The sequence below is a fragment of the Gymnoscopelus braueri genome (genome assembly GCF_963280865.1).
Source record: "Gymnoscopelus braueri genome assembly, chromosome: 19".
NCBI classification, from domain to species: domain Eukaryota; kingdom Metazoa; phylum Chordata; class Actinopteri; order Myctophiformes; family Myctophidae; genus Gymnoscopelus; species Gymnoscopelus braueri.
Window position 1 is genome coordinate 14,512,056 of NC_137621.1, and position 23,156 is coordinate 14,535,211.

The 23,156-nt window shown below is 40.6% G+C and overlaps 2 protein-coding genes across 2 annotated transcripts; one reads left to right on the forward strand and one right to left on the reverse strand.

Annotated features, from left to right (window-relative positions):
• Positions 1–1,267: 1,267 nt before the first annotated feature.
• On the forward strand, positions 1,268–11,660 carry LOC308073956 (putative histone deacetylase 1-B). Its single transcript, XM_080413250.1, has 14 exons — positions 1,268–1,398; positions 3,990–4,102; positions 4,657–4,774; positions 5,206–5,280; positions 5,656–5,794; positions 6,380–6,521; positions 6,617–6,709; positions 7,014–7,122; positions 7,627–7,767; positions 8,238–8,346; positions 8,464–8,594; positions 8,753–8,926; positions 9,928–9,985; positions 10,438–11,660. Exons 1-14 carry the CDS (start codon positions 1,347–1,349, stop codon positions 10,463–10,465), a joined length of 1,482 nt encoding a protein of 493 aa, XP_080269376.1. The 5' UTR covers positions 1,268–1,346; the 3' UTR covers positions 10,466–11,660.
• A 448-nt stretch (positions 11,661–12,108) lies between these two features.
• tmem54a (transmembrane protein 54a) lies at positions 12,109–21,280 on the reverse strand. The gene is made up of 6 exons (XM_080413251.1): positions 21,131–21,280; positions 17,549–17,745; positions 17,239–17,298; positions 15,826–16,029; positions 14,729–14,866; positions 12,109–13,985 (listed from the first exon to the last, which is right to left on the reverse strand). The coding sequence occupies exons 1-6, from the start codon at positions 21,141–21,143 to the stop codon at positions 13,833–13,835; spliced, it is 765 nt and encodes a 254-aa protein (XP_080269377.1). The 5' UTR covers positions 21,144–21,280; the 3' UTR covers positions 12,109–13,832.
• Between the last annotated feature and the right edge of the window lie 1,876 nt (positions 21,281–23,156).

Below are 23,156 nucleotides of genomic sequence, written 5' to 3' on the forward strand. Positions count from 1 at the left end.
ATTAATTATAATGCATACTTTGTGTGATATATTTAGTTAATACTAAATAAACTTGTAGCTTGCAGCTGCCCTTGCTATTGTGTTAGAACAAAAAGAGTCATCATCAACCAATGAATTATTACATCACCAACTACTGCTAAACTTAGTCATTCAAACATCCCAGAATGAATTAACTGTGAATGGTGTGTGAGGCAGTTATCCAGATTCAGTTGAGTGCCCCACCACTCAATTCTTGAGTAGCAGACCAAACATCAATGTTTTTTTTGTTTAGGCACATTGCTATGAAAAGGTGCTTCATGAAAATACAAGACTCAGATTCAAAGACTTTGTCACATTGGACACTTAAATAATGTCAAACTGTCAAAGTGTTCCAGTTCCAATTGTGCTTGCTCTTTTTTGATTTCATCACGTCCAATCTCACTTGTTTATCTTGTATCCAAAGTATTCTCTCTGATCTGACTGGATCAAATTGGTATGTCTGACCCAAAAATAATATTTTCTGTTTACTAAAGAGATGGAGAGAAGGGGAGACCTGTATTACTGAACAAACACTGTATAGCAATGATTGATAATAATATAGATTTAATTAACACTTATTTTAACAAATATAAAAAGTAAAATTAAATCACTCACACACCTTTGGTGTCGCCCTGCTACCCCCCCTGCTGTGTGGTGGCAGCCACCTCCTCAGTGGCGGAAAGTAACTAAGTATGTGTAAACAAGTACAATTTTGAGGTATTTGTACTTTACTTGAGTATTTCCAATTTTCAATACTTTTACTTCTACTCCACTACATCTCAGAGAAAAATATTGTACTTTTACTCCATTACAAGTATTTGAAAACTTTAGTTACTACTTACTTTGTAGATTTTGATTATTATTACAAAACATACATTAAACACTCCATCCCTATCATACAATTTGGCCATTTGAATATAGCAGATCTACAAGCTCACAATCGCATTGGCTATTTTCAAAAGATATGCATACATTTTAAAACGTGTGAAATGGGACATTATTCTGCATAATGAGTACTTTCTACTTTTGGTAGGCTACTTTAAGTAAATTTTGATACCAATACTTTTGTACTTTTACTCAAGTAAATTTTGAATTCCTGACTTTTTTGCTTTTATGTTATGAGTCATATTAGATAGCAGTATTCATGATACTTTTACTTAAGTAAAAAAAAAAAGTGAGTACTTTTTCCACCACTGCTCCTCCTCTGCCTCTTGGATCAAAGCGCCGCCGCCGCCCAGCAGACAGACGCGCTACTAAGTATCGTGTTGCAGCAGCGCTTTGGCGCGTCTCGTCTCTCTTCTCTCCTCCAGACCTCCACACAAACTAAAATGGCGCTGACTTCTCAAGGAACAAAGAAAAAAGTTTGCTACTATTACGATGGTGAGTGTCCATTATTCCGAAAGGGGGGGGGCCGGACCGGACACTCAAACCCGGGAATCCTTTGAGTTTTATTTTACCCGGGAGAAACGTTGCAGTTTGTGGGATGTGTCGCTCGGTCCATTCCCTCCTATACTATAGCCTCCTGGAGCTAAAGCTAGCTGATCATCTCTAACCATCATCATCACACTGACTGGATGGAAGAAGATCCATCCTAGTGTGAAACGTTGATGTGATTATTTTAGGATCAGATTGGCATCTTTCATGCTTTTGTTTGCCTTTTTGTTTTTTAAATATATGAAATGTTTACTTTTCAGAATAGCTGAACGTTTAACATGTGAGGTACTGGTTTATTTTAACCCTCTCACACACACACACACAGAGCTAACAAAGGATGTGGGACTGTCTGTAACCTCATTCTGAACACCGCAATTAGCTAAACAAGAACACACCGTGCTGCTCGGCATGCTGGTGGTTTTTAAAGCTTCACTCCACACAGTGCGACGGCGGCGCTTGCCGACCAGAACAAATGTGTCGTCGCCGTCGGCAAGCGACGCCGGGACAGTGTTGCCAGATTTGAAAACAAGCCCAAAAGAAGTAACTATAGGGCCTAGTTACTAGGCTAATTGAAAATACAAACTCATAACGCGATGCGATGCGTTATGAGCTTGTAGACCTGCTATTTTTTTTAAAAAGAGAGTAATTGTTCTGAAACATTTTAACAACATACATCTTGTATGGGGTTCCCTGGCATAAAATGTTTTCAGATGGGGGTCCGCAGACAAATATACATTAATTTGGGGGTCCTTGACTTGAAAATGAACCACTGGTTTATACACTTTAGAAACAAGCCCAAATAAGCAACTACATTTCAGAAACGAGCCCCAAAAAACTGCAACAAATACCAATATTTACAAGCAACTCCACACAGTACAGAAAAACAAGCCCAAAGTCCCTTCTAATAAGCGGACATACATGGCAACACTGCTGGGCAAGCGACGCTGATTAGGCTTTAAATCTCCCTATAGAGAGAGATAGATGATCTCTTATCATCAGTCTCTGGTCTCCTAACTGGACCTCGTGCATTAAGGGTCACTCACTATGGCCTGTTGGCCACACACTGGGGATCAAACTGCTTGATGATGACGACCCGATCTTCTCTTAATCAATAAGCAAAGCAGTCGTAGTGTATTCATAGTGTATTTTGAACCTAATGGTTTTTGTACCACTGTGCTCTCTGTGCATTTTGTCTTCTTATTTCTTAATGAAGGGTTGTTTATGCACTGCAATCCTACTATAACACCCCTGTCTATGTACAGACTGTTCTGGCTGACACAGTCTGATCATCATCATGTCCTGCTATGACATTTGTACTATGTCATATTGAGGAACAGTTGGCTATTCTGTTTTAGTTTTTTTTACCATACATATCACACTGTAGTGCACAAGTGCTTTTGCGATTTCTAATATTTACTGATGTTTCCCCATAGATTTGAATACACCTGTGTGTGTGTGTGTGTGTGTGTGTGTGTGTGTGTGTGTGTGTGTGTGTAAATATTTGCACACAGCAATAAAAGGCCTATTTAAAACAAATATCGAATCAGTGTTAATGCAGCAATGAAGATGAATTAAAAAAAAGAAGTAAACATGTGAAATGATGCAACAGTTTATCCATTCTCTGAGTTCTGCTGAGCCCAGGCTCCGATGCCCCCCTGGTGTCGTTCTGACATCGGGGGGGTCTGGCTGCCCGGCCCTCGGTACCGACCCAGTGTTCTACTGGGCCGGCTGCCGAACCGGGCATGCTGGGATCTGGACCCAACGGTGAGCTTCAGCCAAGACTTGAAATGCTGATTCTGATCACATGCTTCTAGTGCGTCAGTCTCCAGGTTTTCTTCTGAATTTGTATGACACTGATTTACTATGACACTATATGAATGACACGTTAGGAGTCCACTGGTACAGTGGATCTCAAACTTTTTTATTTTCAACATGTCTGTAACTTGGAGTTACAGACATGTAATGGTCATTTAGGGCAGTGGTTCCCAAACCTTTTCCCCCAAAATGATATGTATTTGGCCGCCGACCCCCATCTCAAAGCAAAGAAGCAAAGATTTGAGTTACAAATTGCTTTAAAAAATATATATATTCAAAGATTTTCATGATCTTTTTCAAAAATATCAGATCTACAAGCTTATATAAGCTTGTATATCTGATATTTTTGAACAGCCAAACTATAAAATATGGTTAAAGTGGTTAAAATGATTGTGACACTATATTAACTAATTTTGCTGGGGACCCCTTGGTACCCCTCCAAGGACCCCTGGGGGTCCCAGAACCCCACTTTGCAAACCAATGATTTAGGACTAGCTCTTAATGTGGGTGTGTGTGTACTCATTTTGTATGTCCATGGCAAAAAATAGAAAAAAAAATGTCCACCACAAGCCAGCATGGCGATGATGACCCTTGCATGTCACCCCCATTTCTAAAAAGCAGAAATGCTGAAAAATTACTACGAGGTCAATTTGTCAGCGTAGTTTCAACATTGTTCTTGTGTTTCTGTTTTTAAATCCTTTTGATGTTTGTCTCTATCTTAGGTGATGTTGGGAATTATTACTACGGTCAGGGTCACCCCATGAAGCCCCATCGCATACGCATGACCCACAACCTGTTGCTCAACTATGGCCTCTACAGAAAGATGGAGATCTATGTATGTGGTTACCTTTTCTGATGAACATCTGCTTTCATATTGCCGCTGTTGGGTTGAAACCTTGTATGTCCAAAACCATTACATTTCAGGAAATGCGCAAAAGAACCCGTGTTCCAGTGGATCCAGCTATAGCTATTGTTTAGTCACAAGTTCACTTTCAACCACCTTCAACCCGGCTTCCCTATAGTGATCTACAAGCTTACAGCGTCATGCGACACATTGTTAGCTTGCAGATCTGCTACTTTTGCATGTGACTGTCATATGACAAAGTATAATGGGGCATTCATTTATGGAAAAAAGATTAAATATCTAGATTAACCCAATAAAACGGGAAAGCATTTTCGATTTTTGCGTTGGCTATTCAAAAATAGCAGACAATACAAGCTCACAGCTGCGAAAAATCTTGAAAGTGTGCAAACCACTGATTTTAGAAGGCATTTATAGAATCAGCCTCAGGTCTTAATGGGTTAAAGGTTATGCCCGACAGTGACGATATTCTTAGCATTGGAGAGCAGCGGACTGTTTCAGGGTCTAATTTACCTTCTCTGTTGCAGCGTCCCCACAAGGCTAATGGAGAGGAGATGACTAAATATCACAGTGACGACTACATCAAGTTCCTGCGTTCCATCCGGCCAGACAACATGTCAGAGTACAGCAAACAGATGCAGAGATGTAAGTTTGGCCAGAGGGAGAGGTTGTGTTTTGTAGATCAGGGGTTCTCAGCCTTTTTAATCTCAAGGACCCCTAGATTTATTTGCCTATTGCCTTAGGCCATAGACCTCCATTTGATGTATATATTTTTTTTAATCTCTGGGACCCCATTCTACACTGTAAAAGTGTAGTGAATTTAACACTCAAGAGAGTGTACAAATGGAACCTTTTATGGACCGTTATCCCATCTGGTTCCATTTGTACACTCTTTCAGTTACAGACCTGTAAGGTTCCATTTGGCTCCTAACTATCAATAATTTAGCTGGGAACCCCTTCACAGACACACCATTGAGAACCACTGGTTTAGAAAGATAAGGCATTCTTTAGGTGAACTACTATAAATGTTATTAAATGTTATTAAATGTCCATTTATATTGACCGTTTCTCCACAGTTAACGTAGGGGAGGATTGTCCTGTGTTTGATGGCTTGTTTGAGTTCTGCCAGCTCTCAACTGGGGGCTCTGTTGGTAAGTTGTCTTAATGCGTTCTACCCTGACATATTTGGCTAGAAGAAGAATAATCAGAACATCGTACGTATGTGTTGCACTGGTTATCCCTGACACCCATCCATATACATACCATGATGCGAGCAAGTGAATAGTTCAACAATGACTCGCTTCAAACAACCTGTTCTGTCCCTAACCCACTCCGTGAATCAGTGACCAGGGCACGTGGTGTTTCACGGTTGCTTTGTATTTTTGCAAAGTTTTACAGCCTTGGGGTAGAAATAGAAAGGATTTCTATTTCAGGGTTTTCAGGCCCAAATACAAAATGTGTATAGATACATTGGAAGTAGTGTAAGGTGGTACAGTTTGTTAATTGTTTCGTCCTCACTGTTCCAGCCGGAGCGGTTAAGCTCAACAAACAACAAACTGACATCGCCATCAACTGGGCCGGAGGACTGCATCATGCCAAGAAGTCTGAAGCCTCTGGTTTTTGCTATGTCAATGACATCGTACTTGCTATTCTAGAGTTACTGAAGTGAGTATGAAAGATTGATCACAGCCACTCTGCTTTGTTGCAAGTACTTTGAATTGCAAGAATGCTAGAATTGCGTCTTATGCCATTTCTCTCTTCATTGAGAGCAACATTTTTTACCTTTAAAAAAGGATTTGTCTGTATGTGTGTGTATATGTGCATGTCTCCTCAAAAGATGACCAATCACAGCTCATGACATCACAAAACAGAATAAATACCTGATGAAGTAAAAGTCAAGGTCTATTTATGTAAAACAATTGTTCTCGTGAAGCACTTTCTTCTTGATATGCCAACGAGTAGCCAGCCTGTATAGTGCAGCTTCGCTACGGAACACTGCATGCGATTTGAACTTCATTCACAAACTGCATTACACAGGAAGTTACTATTGATTGCTAAAGACTTAACAGGGAGAACATGCCATTATTAGTCTCTGTATCCTTTTTTTTGGTATGAATGTAATAGGGTCTGTCAGGAAATATATTTTACACTGGAATGTTTCTAGACACCACTTGTGATCCTGTGTGCAGACTTTGTATGTAGCACAAGTGATGGTGTCTGTCACTTCTGTAATGATGGTGTCTGTCACAGATATCACCAGAGGGTCCTGTACATCGACATAGACATCCACCATGGTGACGGAGTGGAGGAGGCTTTCTACACCACAGACCGTGTGATGACCGTGTCTTTCCATAAGTATGGAGAGTACTTCCCTGGCACTGGAGACCTGAGGGTAAGGTTCATTAGGAATCCTCTATGACACATACATACTGTACACACACATGTTGTGTTCCAGTAGTGGGCTGACAAAGAGCTTGTCTCCTGCAGGACATCGGTGCAGGGAAGGGTAAATACTACGCTGTTAACTACCCACTGAGAGACGGGATCGACGATGAGTCTTATGAAGCCATATTCAGACCTGTGAGTACATGAAGCAATAATATTTCTGTATCGTATGCTAGACAAAATAATATTTTTGGGCATGATTTGTTTCCCAAACGACGTGTAAAACCTGATTTATACTCTGTTAAACGGCAGTGTCACAGCCCGTAAATAGCCGATCTATAACCTCACAAGGCATTGCGGACGCAATGCGTTGTTAGCTTATAGGTTTGTTATGTTTAGCCCATGACACTGTCGTACGACTGAGTTTAGGTTTTTCGAATTGAGGCATTAGATATTAGTCCAAACATTGTGAATAACTATTTATTTTGTTTGGCTGTAGATCATGGCTAAGGTGATGGAAATGTACCAACCCAGCGCTGTGGTGCTCCAGTGTGGAGCTGATTCATTGTCAGGAGACAGGCTGGGATGCTTTAACCTCACCATTAAAGGTACAGTACATTGGCTGCACACTGCTTTTAATAGCTTTCAATGGGTCAAATGCAGACAGGATGAATTCACCCATAGGGATCAATAAAGTATAACCTAACCAATGACTTAAAGGCCCTCACCCCTGACTCCTGACTCTAGTGAAACGGACCTGAGTTGAAACTGTACTTGGGGCAGCTTTTTCCCCGTCTATTGTGAGCTTGTAGATCGGCTACTTTTGGCGAATGTTCCCCCTCTGAATAGGGATGCTGGGGTTCAAGGGGTTAACTTATGCAGTTGTATTATTATGGTTTAAAGTTAGCAGCAGTGTAAATGGCAGACAGGATGTGGACAAGGCTTTCACATGTCTCCTGGCAAAAATAGTCTTTCCAACATAGCAATCTCTGGAGTATAACTGTAATCGCTCAAGTTTAAGGATAATAGTTGTATTATTTAGACTAGAGCCAACTAGTCCGGATGGACAGTTGATCCGGACAGTTGAAGCCAGTGTTATTTTGTCCATTCAGGTCATGCCAAGTGTGTGGAGTACATGAAGAGTTTCAACCTGCCTCTGTTGATGCTGGGTGGAGGAGGCTACACCATCCGTAACGTGGCTCGCTGCTGGACATACGAGACAGCTGTAGCCCTGGACAGCTCCATCCCTAACGGTGAGTCCACATAACAGTTCATTACATTCATTACAGTGAGTTATTAAGCCTGCCCATCAGAGGTACAGTGAAGTCAAATCAAATCTGCAACGTGGGGGTGAAGCCCTTCAAGTAATCGATTTAGTTATGTATTATGCAATCATTTCTAATATGAGTTCACCAAAATGTGATTGCTTGTCTTGTCACATCATAAAAGGAAACCTGTTTTTGGACTGCTGGGTCATTAAGAAATTTCAAGAGGTCTGTTTGGGGTCAGATATCTTGTGATTTACCATCATTTTCTGCTTTAACCATTGTTGTCATAGTCGATTAATCATTTGATTAATCTTAAGATTAATTTCGACCATAAATGATGGTAATATAAGCCAAGGTACTGTTACCAAGGTATAGTACCTTGGTAATATAAACCAAGGTATAGCCAATAGTAAGCCAACTGCAAAGTGACAAGATTATCCATATGTCCACCACAGAGCTCCCGTACAACGATTACTTTGAGTACTTTGGGCCGGACTTCAAGCTTCACATCAGCCCGTCCAACATGACCAACCAGAACACCAACGACTACCTGGAGAAGATCAAGTGAGTCACGCTGCTCTTCAACTCAGTGCTACTGTGCTTGCCAGGAAATCATTACAACAACTAGATAGGTGCCTTTGTTTGTTAATGTATGCAATGTGGTGTTGTGACATCACACAGGCAGCGTCTGTTTGAGAACTTGCGGATGCTTCCCCACGCCCCGGGGGTCCAGATGCAGGCCATTCCAGAGGACGCTGTGCAGGAGGACAGTGGTGACGAAGAGGAAGAAGACCCTAACAAACGCATCTCCAGTAAGACCCCCACTTTTATTAAAAGAGTTGATCTATTTTTTTGTATCGATTAAATCAATTAGATGATGCACCCCTAGTAGCAGCATCCAGTTTTGCTCCCCTATCAAACGAATATGGCAAACCAAATGTAATTCACCCCCTGTCCTGTGTTTGCACAGTCCGTGCCCATGACAAGAGGATAGCATGTGAAGAGGAGTTCTCTGACTCTGAAGACGAGGGAGAGGGAGGACGCAGGAATGCCGCCAGTTACAAGAAAGCCAAACGAACCAAGACGGAAGGAGGAGAGAAGGAGGGAGAAGAGAAGGAGAAGAAAGGTCAGGAGGAGAAGAAAGGTATGTGTCCATTCATCTTTCCTCTGTGTCATTCTAATTTATACACGTCACATTGTAACGTTTGAAAATCTTCAGTTGGAATTATCATGAGTTAAAACTCGTCCCCATCACTGCTAAGAGGCTTCTGCAACTTTTAAAATCCCATCCAGTGTTCCTATCTTGTTCCTTTAAAAAATTGTGCCTGGCGCTTACAGTGTTCTGCCATGGTTTAACACCAGTCAGAATCTGTCACTTGGTGAACTTTCCAACAGACTACCACAGGCATACAGCAAACTTGCATTGCTTTCAACATTTAGTCTAGATATATTCCATGTTATTTTATGCTTCTAACATAGTAGAAATGTTATGGTTATACATAATGTTTTCTTGTTGTTGAATACATGAACATAAGCACCCTCTAGTGGATATTTCCACTTTAACTTTAGAGAGGTAGAGGTTTGGGTTGTACTGTAGTTACCTTGCCACGATGTAACTCCAAATATTGGTGAGATATCTTTAATAGTTGATTAGTGAAATTGATCATCCAAAATGTTATCCTCATTGACTTGCATTGCACAATGCACAGGGTCTCAAACTCGACTCTTTTAGCAAATAAACTAAGCAAACCAAGCAGATTCTGCCATGTTGATTTTACAATTTTTACCACTTATTTAAATAGTCAAATCAACAGGAACTTAACACGATGTTTTGTATTGGGGTTTTCGTTCATTCATGTGCTAAAAAGGGTGACTTCGAGACTTGTTTCACGGTGCAATGCAAGTCAATTAATATTTTGGATTATACATTTCTGAACGGAGCAACTATTGAAGATATCTCGGTAATATTTGGAGTTACATATTACCACGGTAACTACACAACCCAAACCTCTATCAAAGTGTAATTTTGCTTAAACATCAGAGATAGTCCTGTATAGATATCATAGGATTAATGTTAGATCAATAGTATTGTATTCATGTGATTGTTAATATGATTAATATTGGATGTCCTCCCCCCCACCACAGAAGTGAAAGAAGAGGAGAAGGCACCAGAGGAAGAGAAAATGGACACATCCACATCCAAGTGAGAAAACATTCTAAAGTCTTATCTGAGTGTGTTGACAAAGCTAGTGTCTATCTGAAGGGTCCAATAATCACTTGAACCCCATCATCCCTATTCCAAAAATGGCTGGTCTGCAAGCTCACAACGTGTCGTGTTGTGCCAAATCACTTTGACAACATGATTTGGGAGTAAAAAAAAAGAGCTTATCAAGTACAGTTGCAGCTCAGATCTGTTAGTATAGAGCAGGAGGTCCTCAACATTTTTCAGGCCGAGGACCCCTTAGCTGAAAGAGATGAAGCAGGGACCCCCCCACTACATATTGTATAACATTATGTTGCAGATTAAACTTTTTCATAGATGGCTTCATAGACTTGTTTGACAGCATTATCATCAGTGTTGTCAGTTTTTGTTTTTTTTAGGAGGTTAGACGTGGGGTGCATAAGGTTAACATACGTTTGTTGTGGATCTTTTAGGCCAAAAGAGGAGTCCAAGACGCCGTGAGGCCCCTTAACCCCGGATGCCTTCATGCCAGCACAACAGGCTTACAAAGGTCACTCATCTCTCCAGGCTGCTGCAGTGAAAACCCTTGAAGGACTGTACATTTAAATAACGGACTCAACCCTCCTCCCACAGTGGGAGCTACACCTATTTTCTAGGACGCCTTTCAGAAATATTCCTGTTCACAAAAAAAGTAAAATGGGATATTTTATACGTATTTTTGTTGTTTTTTGTATGCTTTGTGTTTTGTCAAATTGTTTGTTCTGAATCTTTTTATGCTATGAAATCTGCTTTTCCTAGACAAAAAGTTATGCAGTCTATTAAAAAATAAATGCCTCTAGCATATGTTACGTTATCTTTTATACATCTTTTGGATTTAATTTATTTAAATCATGGATATTTTTGTCTACTTTTATTTTGTATATTTCAGTCCTGTGCCTTTTTTGAAACGTAGGTAAAGCATGACGTTATACCGTAGGTCCACTTCTCAAACGTGTTTGTGTCACTGCTTTGACCTGCTAGAGCTACAAGGACTGGCGCACAGGGTGATGTAAAACACAGTTCAAATGTGTTACCAAGAACTGACATTTGATGTTTTGGATCGTGACTTTCGTGTCCTTTATAATTGAAAACCCTTCCTGACTGATATCAGTGGGAATTCTGTGTGATGGGATTAGATTCCATTGCAGTCAGGACATAAAAGCTACAATCCGTAAGTTTAACCACAGGAACCATTGTGTCCCTACTCTGGGGTAGAACATTCTGCAAAAATAGCCGAGCTACAAGCTTACAATGTGTTGCGAGCTTGTAGATTAGCTACTGTCGGCTAAGATTTGGTGGAGGGGGAAATTACGGGGTAATTACGTGGTCTACTTTCTCAATACAAAAGTAGGGCAACCACCTCCAACCACTGCAGACACACTAGTTTTATTAACATACTGATTATTAAAAACGGCTTTATTGATTAAAATAAGTCCCGGATTGTAGCTTTAATGTTCAGTACATGTTTATTGCCTTCCCAGTAAAATGGAAAGCAGACAAAACTGCCACAATTCATTAATTTGTTGTATATATGTTTTTATTCTGCAAACAGGAGGAATTTTATTCCACCATAGCGCTTGCAAATTTCATACAAATCTGTGACATATCAGGCTGTATTGACCACACTTTTCAACCTCAATAAAAAACATTAAAAACTGTTGTGACAGTGAGTAACTTATGTTCCTACTGTCACAAAAATACAAGTTAATATTAGTGTTAGGTCCTGAAATTAGCCCATAGTTGAGTGTTGGTGAAAATGCTGTCTGGGAAGCAGAAGGTAGCCGATTTGACCTCCTGCACGTCCAGTATATAGTGTCCCTGAGAAAGACATTTGCCCCCCCTCCCCCTGTGCAGTGTGTGCTGGGGCTGGTCTGGGTGATGCCCAGTTTCCCTTAAAATAATGATACATACTTATACAAATTGATTCTCAAAATAAAACTCTGAAATATATTGTAGCTATAATAAACTTAGAAATAAATGACAAGATGTTTTATTTTGGAATGGAAAACCATAAAAAAAAGAAAAGAAAAGTTAAGTTCTGACCTTTTCAAAGCAGTCCCAAAAATAGATTAGCCCACAGACCCCCATTTTATGCTTTTTTTGAATATATCTATGGGTTTCCAATCTACACTGTAAAATCCTCAGTATTAATTTTACTCTGCAGGGAAAATGTGTAAAAACTTTGTACACGGTCTAGAGTTACAGACCCGTAAGACCAATGGGGTCCCTGGACCCCATGTTGAGAAGGTATATAATAATAGCTTGAATTGATATAGCGCCTTTCATGAACCCCAAGGATGCTTTACATTAAAACCAACAACAAACAAAACAACAAACAACTAGTTGCCATATGCCTGAGAGAATAGGTGTCTTTTTAAGGCAGTCTTAAAAGAGTCCAGAGTCAAGCATGACGAATCTCCATTGGGAGAGAGTTCCACAGGGTGGAGGCTGCCACACTGAAGGGTCTGTCCCCAAATGTTCGCTTGCTAGTTTGGGGGATAGAGAGGAGATCCAAATCTGTGGGCTGCAGGTGCCGTGAAAGAGTACATTTATGGAGGAGACCTGAGAGGTCCTGTGGAGCCAGGGCGTTGAGACACTTGTGAGACACTTGTGTCACAGTGGAACAGTAATTTCATGCTTTTCCTACTACAGTACTCAACCACTGCACAGAAAGTATGCATTTTCTGTGGAAAGTGGTTACTAATTAACAGGCAGCCATGCTGGAAGTAAGAAAACTGTATAAATGTATCGTGCAAGGCCTCTATTATCATATAATATTCCAGAAATTATAAAATGGTCGCCCACTTGAGCTAAAAGAATTTAAGTACACGCCATATCATACGAATCTCGTGAAAGAAATACAAATTGACCTGTAATAGTCGACTAAATCAATTAGTCTGATTAACCACTTAAGCCCTATTTTATACTTCGCCGTAAAACGGTGCCGCACTAAAATACAGAAAATAGCAGATCTACAAGCCCACAAGCTTGTACGTCTGCTAGTTTCAGTATTTTTGAAAATTGATTATTTTATTCAAATCAATTGTTATAATCAATGAAATCCATTAGTTCGATTAAGTGTTGCACCCCTAGAAGTGATTGTAATGGCCCAATACGGCATCAACATCCTGATCACAACACAAGGCCATGAAACGTCATAGTAGACTCAATATCTGTGTAGTACAGTATATAGGTCACTCTGTCTGCATTGACAATCATTAGGGATGCATATATCGTACATCATATTAGTTATCAGCTGATAATTACTTTAAAACGCGTTAATTGGTATCGAACCAATATAAAAAATAATCCTGATATCTTGGCCGATATTATGAAACATTAACATTAATGTGCTCGTTAAATGCATTGGTAACATAGCAACGCATTGACTGTGCCAAGTTGTTTGAACTAATTTATACTCATCTCTTTCAAGTAATGAAAGCAGACACTTGGAAACAGAGTATAGCTTTCAGTAAGTCTAATAAATGTGGTTGTGGGTTCCAGTACTTTTAAATTCATGAACCCTAGCATCCCTATTCTGGGGTGAACATTCTGCGAAAATAGCCCATCTACAAGCTCAAAACACATTGCAATGTGACACACTGTAAGCTCGTAGATCGGCTATTTTCGAACATATTTGGTGTATAAGAAAATATCAGCGGACCAAATATACAAATATATATATAAGTACTGCCGGGGGACCCCGGTCAACCAAGTATGTAGGGTTTAAGAGGTTAAACCTATGTGATTCTAGGTTCCAACACTTTTAAACCTATATGTGAATGTAAAGTTCCAGTACTTTTGAAATGTGGTTCTAGGTTCCGCTGGGTCAGAGCCAGTCACTGCGCTCTGCTGCATTGTTACATTCCAGTAGCTCATGCTGCTCTGCGGCCTCAGTGTCTGTCTCCGTCTCTGGTTCTGGTGGTGGTGCGGCCGGCGGTGGCGATGATGATGCTATTTCATCAGGTCTCTGAATACGCACCTGGAACAAACGCAGAATGGATTTACACACAGACACCATCTAACCCATAACTATGTGGAACCTTTCCGATCGCACCCGTCATCACGTACAAACCCATTAAGACCTGAGGTTTCTACAAATGCCTTCTAAAATCAGTAGTTCTCACACTTTCAAGATTATTCAAAAATGTTCAAAAATAGCAGAAGTACAAGCTCGCAGTGCGGCACGGAGTGACGCACTGTGAGCTTGTACATCTGATATTTTTTTATAGCCAATGCTAAAATCTAAAATGACACAGTTTTAACGGGTTAAGGCTCTATACTACTTTGTTGTACAAAGTACAGCTCTTTCCTCTACTGTCATGTTTGTTGTCAGAAGAATATATTTGACTCTGAACTTTCACTTCTACTTCAAATTATTGCAACATCACAGGTTTACAGGTGTAAAGAAGTGGGTGAAATAATTTTCACCCACTCCCATAATTTGTAGTTTTCAGGAAAGGGAAGAAAGGGAAGATATAGAGAGACAAAGAAAGACCAAGGTCAAAACAGGTCAGATATCATTAAAATATTCCTGCCCTCTCAGCTCCTCTGAACTGCACTCTGGTGGACAACGTAAAAGGAAGCATAGAAGTATGTGAGCAGTTACAATGTTGGAAACGGACATATTATTTTCATAATGTGTAAAGGGCATTTACACTGGCATATTGTACCCGCATAGCCAGTGACACATATCACATAAATAACCTAAAAATGATAACTTACTCTTCTAGCATGGATGGGCCTTCTCCTTCGTCTGCACATGCGGAGGAAGGAGGTGCAGGCTGCAAAGCACCGGAAGGAGAACACCATCTCCACCACAGACATCAAGATGAGAGGAACCCAGAGAATCAATGTGGTTCCCTGGCAGAGGAAATGGGCAGAAAGATGTCACAACTACAAATAAAAACACACTGGCCATCCAAGTTCAAGGTTCAATGTTTCTGTTACATCGTAAGAGTAAAATGACTTTGTTCTGGTTCCTCAGACAATGCAGCAGCATTAATAATAACAATAATAAACATATATACAACTAGGAAAACGTGCTCCTCGGAGCACAGGTCTCTGCCAGGCCAGTAGAAGTCAATCTTAGCCAATCGGGATGGAATATGACAAATTGGACAGATCCGTCTTGATCACATGATTATAGAGATAATGTGTACCAATTTGCGTTATGTTTGGACAAAATCTGTAGGAGTAATATAAAGAATGCGTTTTTCAAAAATTGTGTCGAAGATTAGCTGGACACACACACACACACACACCTGGACACACACACACACACACACACACACACACACACACACACACACACACACACACACACACACACACACACACACACACACACACACACACACACACACACACACACACACACACACACACACACACACACACACACACACACACACACACACACACACACACACACACACACACACAGTCTCGGCCACGCCTTCGGCCTGGCGGAGACAACAAGTAACAAAAACATGAATAATAATAATCAAGAATAGCAGCACTATTAAGATAAGTTCATTGGTTGTCCTAGCACTTGTGTGTTTGAAGATGCTGTGTACAAGATTCTTACTCCTGGGATATAATAAACATCTATCCACATGTATGTCTGTGCGTATGTAAAAGCGGTTAAGTGACCTGTGCCAGTGTCTTTGGCATTGAGAGTTTTGTTTAGCTCTGCTTCTTCCGGGGCATCAAGGAAGCCAGCACCTCGTTCACTACTTTATCAAATATACTACTTGGTTCCAGTGGTTCAAGTCATCGTCATAGCTAGCTGTACGTCCATCAGTATGTTTCTGACTTACGTAGATGCGGGTGGGGTCGAAGGGACATTCATTGGTGATGCTGGAAAAGGCATCGACAATGATGATTTTGTCCAAATCTTTGCAATGCGTCAGCAGACTCCGTCCGCCATGAATGATGGCTTTGACCATGGAGACCATCAGGCCCAAAGTGGAGGCAGCTGCCAAGAGACCTGCCACGAAACTGAACACCAACAGAATCCACTTCTGCAAAGAGAACAGAAGCACAACACAGGTGGCCCAAGGACTTAAAGAGAGATTAAACTTTGCCAGAACCTGGCCATGACATAAGTTCAAATATTGCCAATCATCTTTATCTGTTGTGGGTCTAAAAAAATCACACAGTTGGCAGACTATAAGAACAAGTCCTATTGCTTAGTTTTGAAAAATGGTTTCACAGTCCACTATAGACCATATTCACACGGCGGCCATATTGCCATTAAGTCAATGAAATGCCACCCCAGTTGCCACCCCAGTTGCCACAGCAACGCAATGTTAAATTCCAAAATGGCCACTGTGTGAATATGGACTATTATAGCTCCTTATACGTTGTGCATATGCGATACTCAAATTTTTCTGAATCTATGACCCTGTGGCAATGTGTCACACTAAACGTGAACTGAATTCATGTCCTTCTTTGATCAGTGCCCTCTAACGTAAAAGAATCTGACAGGTCACAAATTTCAGTGAACACCAGATGCTCTTTCAAATTCAAAGGTTTATATCCACAAGTTTCCTAGGGGTTGTGGGCATCACTTCCTGTCGATTTCATTGGATTTCATTTGATTTCATTGGATCAAATTGACAGGAAGTGATGCCCACAACGCCCTAGGAAACATGTGGATAGCATGAGTAGAACCACTTCACTTTCCCCAAAATAAGTAACAGGATAAAGTTTAAAAGCATAATAAATATTGGCAGAATCTGCTTTGTTTGGGTTTGCTTAAAAAGGAAAAACATTCCTTGTTCCTAATTCAGGAGCAAGTGAAATATGTGGACTTGTATCATGGATATGTAGCTAATACAAACCAACCCAAGGTTTTAGCTAAGTCAAACATTGCTTTAGCTTTAATATGGTAGCCAAATTAAAAGTTATTTCCTCAGGCAAAGTATTATTTGTATTATCAGGAGATAAATGTACATAGGAGCACACTGTCAAGTGTGTGTGTGTGTGTGTGTGTGTGTGTGTGTGTGTGTGTGTGTGTGTGTGTGTGTGTGTGTGTGTGTGTGTGTGTGTGTGTGTGTGTGTGTGTGTGTGTGTGTGTGTGTGTGTGTGTGTGGTGGTTCCATATTTGAATACAGGATTCCTCTGCGTAACCTGTCAGTTTGACTGCCCTCATATCAACACACTGCACTCAGAACAGAGCAAAAGTTCATTTGAGAGTTCTAAAAAGATGAATGAGAAACAGTATTTACCAGTCCCTTGTTTTTCTTGTTTTTTGACAAGACAATGGCGGTGATTCCACTTATTATGCCCTGAAAGAAACAATTAAAATATACATGATTAAATCAATCAGATGCCACTGGTCAAAGTATGGCATGTTCATAGCATTGTATCAATGGCCTTTGTTAAACTGAATTTACAATCTTGTAGCATAGGCTAATCTACAGGTTAATGCTTTTGTTTCAGGTGTATTCTCTACATTGGGTTGTGTATGTAGCCCCGCAACTGCACGGCCCCCTCAGGCCTGCAGGGGTCAGTGTTTCATTAGGGTGTGCCACTTACAAAAAGGCCAGCCACAATGGCAATGACGTTGGCGATGGCGTACACCATCGCCCGGGCCACAGCGTTCACGTTGATGTGCCTGAGAACAGCGCCGTGCACCAGGGCACCCAGCAGGAAGTTCACATGTCCCACTAGCACCAGTCCCAGGCCCATCTTCATCAGGGCCTTGTTGTCCTTCAAGTTGACACAGCATAGTCCTACAGCAAGACCCCCCAATAAACATTTAGGAAAAACAATATTAGCTAGGATGACCTCCAACATAATAAGATCCTTATTAACCAATTAAGCACTGTCGTACGACGGTGTCCCGCAGCCAAAATAGCTGATCTACAAGCTCAACATGCATCGCAATATTGTAGATCAGTTATTTTCACTATTTTGGAACATTTTCGCCTATCCACAAGTTTCCTAGGGCGTTGTGGGCATCACTTCCTGTCGATTTATCAGGTATCAGGGATCAAATCGACAGGAAGTGATGCCCACAACGCCCTAGGAAACTTGTGGATATTAATTGGCAGAAAGTCAAAGAGTTACATTTTCTGTTAGGCTTTACGAGAAATAGCCTATCACAACAAACAACAAAAAATATATTCTCACACAGCTGTTTACAAATCCAAGCACTCCTGAAAGGAATGCTATATTAAGAAAGTGACTACATGGTATGAAAGTGGATGTGATAATAATACCAACATCTGCTTTTTTAATTTGATCTGATCCAGGCCTACACCCCTTCCCACACACACCTGACACCTCACCCCATTCTTGTGACATATTTTTTGGGATAGATGCCAATTATACTATGAAGATATTGTTCACATGTTTGCTATATTTAGACTTTAATACTGCTTGCTTGCCGACAAATGCTAAGAATGTTATTTAGATACGTTCTTTAGACAGATGCTATGCTAGGCTTTATATTTACCTGGTATTCTATTTACTTTGAAGCACTTAATTATTTTTCTTTGAATTATATTTACTTGACCATTACCCTGTCACTGTTAAAGGGTTCATGCCACTGAATCCAATCGAAGGCAACTCTCCTACCGGATCAGCTCCGTCAGGAAAAGGGACGCTCAACTCAAGGGGAGTCTTGAGGTGTGGTCTCTTACAATTTAACTGGGTGCAGATTCTAAACGATACACAGTGAAAGGATTATCCGCACTCTCTTATTTTTATTAGGTTTGCACAGCAGCAGTCTACCTCGAGAAACGGACACGTTTCGGCACGTAGGCCTTCCTCAGCGTTTCAAACATGCATCCGTTTCTCGAGGCAGACTGCTGCTTCTAATAAAAGGAATATAAGAAACTACTCAAGAGAGTGCAGATAATCCTTTCACTGACTCCAATCTCACATCGCTCTGGATAGGAAAATGCCTAAATTGAGTCTGAGGACAAACATAAATCTTGGTCGTGTAGTAGTGTGCACCGACAACGTGGATGAACATAAAGAGGAAAATCAGGTTGAGTGAGCCATGACATGGCTGTGGGCTCAGCACAGCAAGACACAAGTGGGCCAGCAGCAGGTAACCAACCACACCGATACACCACATAATTAACAACAAGCTAATTAATCACAAACTTCATTGACCCAGCAGAGAGGAGTGATGGTGAATGTGTTACAGGAGCATGCTGAAAATGACTGCAGCGATGGCAGCATAATCAGTATGAGAGCAGACGTATCTCTCTCTGTACCCAACATCCCATTACATCCCCCAAGGCAGCGTTTCTCAACCTGTGGTGTGGGGTGAGCCAAAGATCACCTTCCTCAGGTACAACCAGAGGAAGGTCTACACGACCAAAACGCTGTTACATTAATAAAACTTCTCTTGAACGAATGAACGTGCAAGTGGCAGTGTGCAGGTATATCTTTCCAGATTCTTCTCAGCCATATATATATAGCAACGTACGTTTTTCAAAAGAACCAGTAGAACAGTGGTTTAGAACAGTGGTTCTCAAAAATAGCAGATATACAAGCTCACTGCGAGCTATTACATCAGCTATTTTAGAACATTTTTGAAATTTTTTGAAAATGTTTGAATTTGTTTTAATAAATTTGCATTTTTTTAACACAAAACTTTTCTTCTGTGGGTCCGCGGCCAAATACATATTATATTGGGGGTCCTTGACACTAAAAAGTTTGAGAACCACTGTTTTAGAAGGCATTTGTAGAATCGGCCTCAGGTCTCAATGGTTTAAGATCCACCTGAAGATAAAGGGACAAAGCTCAGGGTGGGGTCAGGCCAGGGTGGGTGTGCTCAAACATTCGCTGAATGATGGCCTGAGGGCTCGTGTTTACAGTGTAAACTGACCCATGCATTCAGTTGTGATTATTGTTAGTCTCCATGTTTTTAGTCACAACATTGTTACCGTTCAGACATGCATAATGTAGATTAAAAAAAACACTTTACATTTGTCTACAATACATGTCTGTCTGCAGACTCTACAGCCCCATAATCACTGTGCTATGATGACCCATTTGCACAGCACCGTGTCCATTTATTGTGTAATATGCTATGTTGACCTTTATTTTATACTTTTAACTTGAAATTTGAATAACTAAAATTTGAACAATTAAACATAAAGTTGAAATCAGGGACTTCTTTTAATTTAACCAATATGTATGGTAGAGTATGTTAATACAGCTATTATAATATAACTAGCACATCTGCAGTGGTTTGGAGGTGGTCTGCCTGCCTACACTTCCATTGAGAAACTCGGGTAGGACACCTGGTCACCTACTGTTGACAAGTAGCTGGCCAAGCCAGGCCTGCCTGTTGGGAAAGAGAGTCAGAAATGTGGTCTCTCATGTGGGAGAGGCAGGTAGAAGGAAATGGCTTTTATACTGAGCAGAAATGTAGACATTTAGCACTTAGCAGATGCTCTTCATCCAGAGCGACTTACAGTACGCAATGTAAACAAATACATACATCAATTGCATTATTTATGTGCCTCCGTAATCTAGGATCTATTAGGCAAACAAAGAACCTCTTCAGTTTAAACAGTATAATATAACAGAAATAATAATAATCTGTACATTGAAACAATAGAATGCAAGCCAGGTCAACAAAATGAACCTGGCATCTGTCTAAATAAAACCATGCTATCTAAATTACAATTTAACCTTTGCATAGACTGATCCGAGCATGAACTAACATTTACTATTAAATCAAGATATTCTACTAGAATGCGACAAGAGAGATGTAATGTTTACCACCACATGATTGTGGATTATTAAGACCCACCTGAACATAGGGTGTTCAAACAAGAAAGACCAGAAAGCAGTGGTGTAAAGTAAGTACATTTACTCAAGTACTGTACAATTTTGAGGTATTTTTACTTTACTGGAGTATTTCCAATTTTCAGTACTTTTACTTCTACCCCACTACATCTCAGAGGCAAATATATTTTACTCCAGTACAATCAAGAGTTTCTACATTTCAGTATTGATACTTTTACTAAACATTTGAGTACTTTTTCCACAACTGCCTGACAGTGGGCTGACTGTGACCACACCTAAAAAACGTATTTCTGCTGCTTTGTATTCCGCTCTGTTTAAACATATAATCACATGTATATAACTTACCTAAGGATGACATGATGAACTTGTTGTGGTTATTTTGAGTTGATCACATGCAGGCCAATAACAGTCGTGTAAATAAAGCCATTTCTCTCTGTAATAGATTTTTTTTTTTTTACACCTCTGTCTTTGTGTTCGTGTCTTCCTCCTTCTCTGCTCACCTGTGGCTGTGGATGGTCGTCGTCACGTAGTGGGAGGGACTACATGTCTTTGCCCCACCCACAATTCCCTAAAGACAGGCTGAGACAGATTCACTTTGAGGGTTGCAGATCCGGTCTAAAGCGGATACGGAAATAGTCGGTAAGCTTGCATGAATATGTATGTGTGGAATGTTCGGATACAGTAGGCGGGCTGAGGGCTGAGGGTAGCCTAGACCGAATGTGAGCCCTGAGCAGAAAATACTAAATAGGCTTTCCATGGACAGCCTAGTGGGTAAAGTTTCAAAAGTTTCATCTGCAAATCATGTATTAAGCTCATGTGCTTATATAAACTTCAGAAAGTGTGTGTGATACTGCCTGGTGTTCTCCAAGCGTGCTGTTTCTACTCAGAACGATGTACACTATTTAAAGTTAATTGCCAACACCTGTGCCTGGGTGCCACTTTGACCTTTTAAAAGCCAGGCCTTTTGGTCAAATGAAAGGCCTGCCAACTTGATGAGCCCCTGCTTCACTATGGGGATTCTGAAGCTGTTTAGACTGTGTTTTATTATTGCAACGTGTCCTGTGGCTGCTCTAGCTGCTTTTCAGGAGCAGTTTGGAAAGTTCTCCCGCCATTTCATAGAAGATATTTTCCGCTCTCCAGTTGGTAGTGTTAATGAATTTCCGGACACATCTTTCAGTTCTTGGCAGATTGGCCCTGAATTTCACACGCTTCCCATGGAAGTTCCAAGAATTCAGGTGTCATGTGCTGGACCTCAGCTCACTCTGCTGGTTGAGAAGAGATTCAATGGTGTCTTACTAAGTGGAGAGGACTTACAGCTTGGTGATGACTGCTTCAGTAATGGAGATTCACAGGAACATTTTTTCTTCATTTATGACTTTGCCCAGTGTGGAACAAATTATATGGTGAGTAGGCATATAACACAGGAACAAATTATATATTGAGTAGGTATATAGGCTAACACAGGAAGTTCTGTAAATTGGTGCCTATCTGTAATTCATTATCATTTATGTTCCACAGACCCAGAATGGCTTGGACGTGTTCTACAATTTGCTTCATTTCATCCCGAGAAGTCCTCTTACCTGGTGGCAATCTCCATTCACTGTGCCCATCTCCTGTGTCCCAAACAGGCACGTTTTGTTGAATTGTACAGTTTTTTTTTTTAACTACTAAGCCCAATGTACTTGTGTCATGCGTAACAAATGGTAAAGTCTTTTCTACAATCTGTCATGATGCGTTGAAAGCTTGTAGATCTATCTTTGCTATTTTTTTTAATGTGTAGGAACAAATTTGAAAATTTGTAGTAGTTGTTTTATTCAAACTTGTTTGTTAAATGTTCACTTTTATAACATACCCAAATGAAGGTCATATCATGGGCCCATGGACTTTCCCTTCTCAATACCTCTTCCAAGCATGAAGAATGATTGGAGCTTTACCATAAATGCCATGAATCGTGAGTTAAACTTTTTTTCCCCTCCTGTAAAGTAAGAAACTTCATGATTTATTTCAAATTGAAAGTGTAAGATCATTTTGGCTGCAGCATCCTGGACCAACACAGCAGAGTCCAACCTTTATCAGAGAGGCCAGGGCATTCACCTGCAGGTGTTGGCTAAATGTGGAACTGACCTGCGGCCTTTCATCCAGTCCTGCTGGGTGTCTTCATCCATTGCTCCTGAGACGCGACCTCGGCATGCAGTCATCTTGAATAAAGGGTAAGGTGCATGTGTTGCAGTGGTGGAAAAAGTACTGAAATGTTTTACTCAAGTGAAAGTATCAATACCACAATGTAGAAGGTACTCTGTTACAAGTAAATGGCCGGTGTTCAAAATGTTACTTGAGTAAAACGTATTGGCATGAAAATATACTTTAAAGT

Excerpts from the sequence above, each read along its gene's own strand:
- LOC308073956 (XM_080413250.1), top strand. The coding sequence starts at position 1,347 with ATGGCGCTGACTTCTCAAGGAACAAAGAAAAAAGTTTGCTACTATTAC. Across the intron at positions 5,795-6,379 it reads GCTATTCTAGAGTTACTGAA|ATATCACCAGAGGGTCCTGT; the intron begins GTGAGTATGAAA and ends TGTCTGTCACAG. Across the intron at positions 8,927-9,927 it reads AGGTCAGGAGGAGAAGAAAG|AAGTGAAAGAAGAGGAGAAG; the intron begins GTATGTGTCCAT and ends CCCCCACCACAG.
- tmem54a (XM_080413251.1), bottom strand. Across the intron at positions 17,299-17,548 it reads CCATTGTGGCTGGCCTTTTT|GGCATAATAAGTGGAATCAC; the intron begins GTAAGTGGCACA and ends TGTTTCTTTCAG. Across the intron at positions 14,867-15,825 it reads TCGACCCCACCCGCATCTAC|GGAACCACATTGATTCTCTG; the intron begins GTAAGTCAGAAA and ends TTCCTCTGCCAG.